Genomic DNA, 8,030 nt, shown 5'->3' with positions numbered 1-8,030 from the left:
GGGTCTCAAACTCCCCCCCCCCCCGCCTCTCTCACCATTTTTCTTCAAGGTGCATATATTCACTGGGTGTTTGCTGTGAATTACATCCTCCTGCAGCTGCCAACAGGGCGAGAGAGGTAACAGCTAACACAGGTGCTCACTTGAAGGTGGCACTGAGCAATGTCACAGACTCCCACCATCTGAGGGTAGACATTTTTGCCTTAGTATCATCCTTGGGCGGCTAGGCTCAGATCTCGAGGACAATTCAGAGGGCAGATGCTGGGAAGCCTTCCAGCCCACAGCCCACAGCAGGGTTCTAGGCATCTTGTTTTCTTCCTAGTTGTGCCAGCCATTCAGTCTGTGGCTCTGAAGATGACTGTGGAGGGACACATGATTCCTGCTCTTGTGGGCTGGAATTGAAATGGGTAATTGTGGCCTAAACATCAGGGATCCTGTTCATCTTCTCAGCCCACTCAGGCATCCGGGTCAGGCCGGGCACATCTCTCCTCAGTCCAGCAGTGGACAGGACCCACGGCAGGCAGGGGTGAAGCAGACTCTGCCCACAGGTGTCACTTGACCTTCTGGACTTCTTGTTATTGAGAATCCTATAGGGTGAAGGGACACTTTCTACAGAATGCCATGTCTGTTATTTTAGTCACCTGGTGCCAATGTCGGAAGGGCTCAGATGCCTTGTGGATTTCTTGAAAACTACACTCTGGGAAGGAAAGTGATGTTTTAGAAAGCGCTCATGGCCATGTGTTGGCCAGACATAAAATTATACTTTCTTATAAACAATGTAATATCCTTGTGGAAAGAGATGCTGGAACCTATGTGCCCCACAGCAGTGTGGGGACAAAGCAGTACGGAATCTAAGCAAAGCAGGCAGCTAGGGTGAGATGTGGCCCGGGCTGCCCGACTGCAGGCCTGCTCCACTCCTAGCTGCCCCTCCCACTATGGTCCTCAGGTCTGCTTGGGTGGCAGAGCCTTTCCACTCCAGCCTCTCATGGCCCTTCTGTCTGTGCTTCCTTCAGGACAGAGCAGGCTCTCTGCCTTGACCTTCTTAATCTGTTTAGGAGACTAGCCAGCTCTGCACTGAGAAATCATGCTGGCTTTTAAGGATACACCGCCTGGGTTCAAGTCCTGGGTTCAATGCCTTCATGGTTCAGTGGCTGAATGGTCTTGGCGACCACTTTACTCTCACCAGCCTCAGTTTCCTTTCTCAAGTGGGACAGCAGCATCTGTACCACTCAGATTGCCCTACAGACCTCTGAAGTGTTAAGTCCCTGCCTCACAAAGAGAAACCTCTGCAATCAGCCCCCACTGCTGCAGGGGTCTAAGACAGTCGGTCAGGTCACCTGGCTTCTCACGGCTGGGGACTTTCTTCCTTTTGGAAGGCAGGTGCTTAGGTCACAACTCCATGTAAAGAAACAGTTCAGTGGTAAGATTTGCCCCTACAAAAAAAAAGTGCGAGCAAGGTAAGCTAGACCCAGAGAGACACTCATATGTGGGCAGGAGGAAGACCAGTTGAAGCTACACAAGGCCCTGTTGAAATCAACAAACACAATAAACTCCTAATAAAAGCAGGTCATTGTGGTGATGCGAATGATGTTTTAGTTTCCTGTTGCCGTGACAAAGCATCATGGCAAAAGAACTGGTAAAAGAACTTGCACCGGGGCTCGTGTTCCAAAGGGATGGTTAGAGTCCATGACCATGGCAAGCGTTTAGGCATGTTGACATTCTAATCTACAAACAGGAAGCAAGGGGAGAAACATTGAGACATTGTAGCTTCTAAAGCCCTCAGTGACCTCCCACAACAAGGCCACACCTCCTAATCCTTCTCAAACAGTTGTACAAACCAGGGACCAAGTACCACACCGCCTCCAGTAGGATCTGTGTGACAAGTTCCACAGACTGAGGCGATTGACCCCAAAGGGGGAGACCTCCTGGAGCCAGTTGTGAAACTGCCGGAGAAAAATTATTGAGCCGTAGTTCTCATGGCAATCTATCTGTTTTGTTTTCTCTTACTCCTTTTCTTATTTACATGTTCCTGGTAGCCTAGGCCAAGATCTTAAGCGAGAATAATGGGTAAAAAACCATCCCTAGAGATGGGGCTTTACTTTCTAAATCATTTACAAAACTATGATGATAGATTAAAAACTTTGCCAACAATAAAATTTCATGTGGCTACACGTGTGTCATCAGAGGTAGATTTTGGTATATGGTAAAGAAAGCCTTAATTAGAATTAAAGTAGTTTAAATTTATGTGTTGAAGATTTAAAAAAAAATCACCGGGCGTGGTGGCGCACGCCTTTAATCCCAGCACTCAGGAGGCAGAGGTAGATGGATTTCTGAGTTCGAGGCCAGCCTGGTCTACAAACTGAGTTCCGGGACAGCCAGGGCTGCACAGAGAAACCCTGTTTCGAAAAACCAAAAAAAAAAAAAAAAAAAAATCAAGCATTAGATGTTAAGTAATAATTGACCATGGGGCTGGAGAGTTAGCTCAGTGGTTAAGTGCACTGACCATAAAGATTTATTAACCTGCTCCTGGAAATATGCTACTAGCCTGGACAACTGCCCCCACTGAATACATCCTTTTAGAATTGTTATATTTTGATGATTTATAATGATGTTTCTTGTTCTGTTTGTGATTCACTGAATTCATAGTTTCAGAGTTGCAATGCTTGGATGATTCTTGTGCTTTACTGTGCCAAATGATTTTTGTTGGCATTTGTGATTGTTTCACTGGATACAGTTCCTAAGAGATGTAATATTTGGTTTTTCAGTGTATAAAATCCACTGCTTGAGAGCTGCAAAATACATTCCGACTGTCTCTGTGTTTGTTTCTGTTCGTCACCGCCAAATCCTTATCCACCTAACTTCGAGGACCCTCATTCCAGGGATCCCCATACCCAACTGGGGTGGTCCGTGGCAGCCATGTTTCCAAACATAGGAGCCTATGGAGGCCATGCTCATTTGTGGTGATTTGAATAAGAATGACCTCCATGGGCTTGTATGTTTGAATGCTTGGTCCCCAGTTAGTGGAACTGTTTGGAAAGGATTAGGAGGTGTGACCTTGATGGAGAAGGTGTGTCACAGGAGTGGGATTTGAGATTTCAAAAGCCCACACCAGGTCCCCCCACTTCCTGCCTTTGGCTCAGGATGTAAACCTCTCATCTATGTCCCAGTGCTATGCCCATCTGCTTCCCACAATGATGGTCACAGATGCTATACTACCCACTGGAACCAGGAACCCCAAATTAAATCCTTTCTTTTATAAGACTTGCCTTGGTCATGGTGTCTATTCACAGCAATAAAACACTAACAAAGTCATTCAAACGACTACAATGGCCTGCTTTTATTTTTATTGTGTTTGTTTCAACAGGGTCTCCTGTAACTTGGCCTGGTCTTGAACTTACTGTGTAGCTGAGGGTGACCTTGAACTCCTGATCCCAACTTCTGGGAATCAAACAACAGCTTCACATATATTATAGGCACGCACTCCACCAACTGAACCTCATCTCCAACCCCTAACCTATTTGTAAATACTGCTAGAGCCCTAGTTGGGAGTAGAAGTAGCCTACCTGAGGATAGATCTGCACCCACAGCCATTACCCCAGCCTCAGGGACAAAACTGAGTCTTGTGTTAAACACAGAGGTGACTGGCTGGGTGCTGATCTCCCTGACTGCCTGTCCCCTTCCTGACAGCTACGAGCGGTTCACCACCTGTTACAAACACTTCCACCAGTTGAACCCTGAGGTGACGCAGTGGATCTATGACAAGTTTGTGGCTCAGTTGCAGACATCCATCCGGGTGAGTGGCATGGTGGCCAAAAGGCCATTTTCATTAGGTTTTGCTCTACATTCAGGCCCTGTGAGCTGTCTCTCTCTGCTCAGCTCCTAGAACCGCCCTCCCGTGCAGTCGCCGTAGCACCAGGTAACCTTGCTCTCCAAACAGTGTGGACCTTAAAACCCCCCCAGCTCTCATTGCCAGCCAAGGCAGTGTGTGCTCAACCAGGGCAAGACAGCTGTTACTCACTTGGCACCCCCAGCTTCTGAAGAGACCTGTAATAACCTGAGGAGTAAACTAGGAATAATAGTAAACTAGTTTAATAAATGTTGCTATTTTAGATTTTATTCTTAGTTCTAGAAACCATACTGAAGAGACATTGGACTATTCAGGAGGGTAATCAAATTAGCGTAAACCTTCTAAGTTCTGTTAGCAGTTCAGGTGCTTCCACTGAGGGCCTGCATAAGGCCTTTCTTCTTTCTTCCTCTCTGCTCAGGAGGAAATCTCAGAAATCAAAGAGGAGGGGAACCTAGAAGCTGTCCTGAACTCCCTGGATAAGATCATAGAAGGCGGCAAAGACCACGGAGAGCCAGCCTGGTGAGAATGGGGAGAGGGTTCTTCAGCAGGGGGCCTCAGTTCTGGGAGGAGCCTAACTCTCACCCATATCTGAGTTCCTGGGACCCCTGAGCAGAAGGGAGGGCTGAAGGCTGGGGCCAGATAGTGAGGTTTGGTTCCATGGACAGATTAGATGACCAGACACATGGCTTTGATTGTTTATTCAACAAATAATTAGGAAGTATGTACTATCCGCTCAGTGTGGTTGAAAGGCCAGAGATTCAATAAAAGGCCAGCCCTCTGCAGTGGCTGTCTGGACACAGCCATCTGGTGTGCCATGTGCAGGAAAACGTGGCCAGGGTGAGGAGTGGAGGGTAGGAGGCCACCGCGACCAGAGTGGCCTGGGCTCCAAGATTCTTCTGCTTCCTGACAGCTCCCAGGCTAGAGTTGCCATATACCTTTTTTTCTCTGTAGCATTAGGCCTTGGGCATGCTAAGGCAGGATTCTACTGCTAAGCTATATCCTTAGCTTTCTTTCTACATTTTATTATGATACTGGGTCTCAGTTCCCTCTGCTGGGGCCTGTAGACATGGCTCAGTGGTCAAGAATACTGGCAGCTATTCTTTTTTTTTTTTTTTGGTTTTTCGAGACAGGGTTTCTCTGTGCAGCCCTGGCTGTCCTGGAACTCACTTTGTAGACCAGGCTGGCCTCGAACTCAGAAATCCACCTGCCTCTGCCTCCCGAGTGCTGGGATTAAAGGCGTACGCCACCACGCCCGGCTTACAGGCAGCTATTCGTACAAACCAGAATTTGGTTCCTAGCACCCATGTAGCTGTTCATAACCATTCTTAACTCCAGTTTAGGGAATCCAAAGCCCTCTTCTGCTTCCACCAGCACCAGGCACTCAGGTGGTAAATACACATCCACACATGCAGGCAAAATACTATACATGTAAAATAACATTTATTATTTATTTAGAGATAAGATTTTACTGTGTATCCCTGGCTGTCCTGGAACTCATTCTGTAGACAAACCTGGCCTCTAACTCATGGAGATTCTCCTGCCTTTGTCTCCGTCTCCCAAGTCCTGGGACTAAAGGTGTGTGCCACCACCTCCTGGCTAATAAAAATTATTTTTAAAGTTCACTCACCTGGCCTTGAACTCGCGAGGTCAGGCTGACTTTTTTTTTAATCTGATCTCTGCTCTGCGTATGACTGTTTTCCCTACACTTGAGTCTGCAACACTGTCTTGCCCGGTGTATCAAAAGAGGGCAGCAGAGTTGGAGCTGGAGTTGCCAACAGTTGTAAGCCTGTCTGGTGCTGAGAATCAAACTCAGGACCTCTGGAAGAGTACCCAGTGCTACTGAGATCTCTGAGCCATCTCTCCAGCCATAGCCTATGAAGTTTTTTTATTGTTGCTGATTTAGGCTTTTTTTAGACAGGGCCTTATTATATAGCCCTGGCTAGCCTGGAACTTACTGTGTAGATGAGAAATCACAAAGGTTTGCCTGGGACTAAAGTGTGCAGCAGTAGGCCTGATCTATAGACTTTCAACCTTGACCCTTCTGCCATAGCCTATCAGGTACTATGGATTACTGTGGACCACCAGGCCCAGCCTGGAGATCTTTTTTGTTCTTGTCTTTGCGCACACCTTTAATCCCAGCACTCAGGAGGCAGAGCCAGGCAGATCTTTGTGAGTTTGAGGGGAGCCTGGCCAACATAGTAAGTTCCAGACATCCAGGGCTACACAGAGAAACAAAAAACAACTAAAAAAAAATGATAATGGCATGACTCAGGCTGGACCCCACATGCTGCAGCTTGCAGGCGAGTGGAGAAGGGAGGCTAGGACCAGCAGGTGGCCTGGGACTAGAGTGCCCGTGGCTCTTCTCCCTGTGATGCTATCGACAGAGGGGCCACTCTCCAAGTAGGTAACCCTGCGGGTCAGTTACCAAGTGGCTGCTGTTTGAGGGTCCTCTGGCACACTCAGCCCAGAGAAGTAGCCAGAAGAGCAGCTCCACGCTCCCGAGTTCCTGCAGGGTAGATGCCACAGGCAATGTCCCACACATGTCAGAGGAGACCTGAAGCCTTACAACTGAAAAGGATTTATAGAACAGCAGCGCTTACTCACTTGCTTGCGTGCTGACTAGTCTCGTTCCCTAAAACTTCCATCCATACCTACTTGTAACTGGACTTATGGCTACTTTGTGGGTTCTTCTTTCTTCCACCCTTTTACTTCTTCCCTTTCAGCTCCCTAACACTAGGCAGGAGAGAAAAAGGAATAGAGGGGCAGGGGGCCATGCGTTCCATAGACTACTTCCTGTGATTAGGGGTGTCGAGTTCCTTGGGACTAATTTGATCTTCGCTGGCAGGATACCCAATTTCTTCTTTTTCACCTCTTTGCACATGACTACTTGACAAACCACACCCAACAGTACCCAAGTACCACCCGGCCAACCAGCCATAGAAGCAACCCAATTCTTGGGGCTCTAGCATTTATATATCCTCTGAAAAATCCCCAGAATCCCAAATGTCACACACTCACAGAAACTTGCAGGTTTACCAGCTGGCAAGACCACACCTTTGCTAGAGCATGAGGCAAATCATGGTCACCTGCCAGCTCTTACAGGGTCTATGAGAGTTTGGGTATCTCTGAGGAGCTACCAATCTGGGAAAGGTCACTTTGCCTCTATCCCTGACCTCCCTAACTCCTAGTCTATTGGGGTAATGTACCAGCCTGGACACATGGTCATAAAGACAGAGGCAAGGTCTGGAGAGTTGTAGGGTGCTGGGGATGGGTGAGTATGGAGGAGCAAACTGTAAGGGGAGACCTGGAAGGATGCCTTTAGGCAGGGAGGCAAGGGCAGGGAGCTGGAGTTTCCATCAGGGGCAGGTTTGGGAGGTAAAGGATCCCAGAAGAGTCCTAGCCTAGCACTTGAAGCAGAACCATCACTGATTGGTTGAGAGAGAAGCCCCCTGTCTGCTTAGATTCATCCCCCTGTCCCCTGCGACCCATGTGCCCTGCCTCCTAGGCGACCCAGTGGAATCCCAGAGAAAGACCTGTGCAGTGTCATGGCACCCTACTTCTTGAAGCAGCAGGATACCCTGTGCCATCAAGTGCGGAAACAGGAAGCCAAGAACCAGGAACTGGTCAACGCTGTCCTGACCGGACGCAGGCAGGTGGAGGAGCTGCAGCAGCAGGTTCAGGCCCTCCAGCAAACATGGCAGGCAAGTGTTGGCTCTGGTGATTTTTTTCTTCTCAGCCTCTCTGGGTTGGGGGCTTCCTCCCTCCTAGCCTAAGGGATCACACTGGGAGTGGGCTATGCCCACAGCAGAGTCACTCTGCACCTTTGCTGGGACCTGTGAGGTTGGCTCCTCAGCGCCTGTGCTGAAGTCCAGTCACAGCTCACGTTCCGTGGACAGAAAGGATGAGCCTGGACCTCTGTCTGAGTGGAGTCCATGCTCTGTGCAGTGGCGCAGCTACTGCTGCGTGCAAGCACTGCCAGTGTCTGTAAACAGCTTGCATTCCTAGCCCTCAAATGGTGCCTCACAACTGTCATAACTCCAGTTCCAAGGGATCTGTCATCTTCTGGCCTCTGGCACATGGAAATAGGTGACAGCAAGCATGTGTCCCTTGGGGAAAAGCTGACTTCTGAAGCTGGTCCCAAGGGACTTTTTTTTTTTTTTTTTTTTTTGGTTTTTTCGAGACAGGG

The 8,030-nt window shown here is 48.5% G+C and overlaps 1 protein-coding gene across 1 annotated transcript in view; it reads left to right on the top strand.

Annotated features, from left to right (window-relative positions):
* The window catches only part of LOC110320642 (polyamine-modulated factor 1), a 15,659-nt gene that overhangs the window by 6,204 nt on the left and 1,425 nt on the right, over positions 1 to 8,030 (top strand). Inside the window, exons 2-4 of the mRNA XM_021196744.2 lie at positions 3,685 to 3,790; positions 4,263 to 4,363; positions 7,350 to 7,545. Coding sequence (XP_021052403.1) covers positions 3,685 to 3,790; positions 4,263 to 4,363; positions 7,350 to 7,545 — 403 coding nt within the window. The remainder of the gene's footprint in view (positions 1 to 3,684; positions 3,791 to 4,262; positions 4,364 to 7,349; positions 7,546 to 8,030) is intronic.

The sequence above is a fragment of the Mus pahari genome, chromosome 4 (genome assembly GCF_900095145.1).
Source record: "Mus pahari chromosome 4, PAHARI_EIJ_v1.1, whole genome shotgun sequence".
NCBI classification, from domain to species: Eukaryota; Metazoa; Chordata; class Mammalia; order Rodentia; family Muridae; genus Mus; species Mus pahari.
The sequence above is the reverse complement of the archived record's forward strand: the minus strand, read 5'-3'. Positions and strand labels throughout refer to the sequence as shown.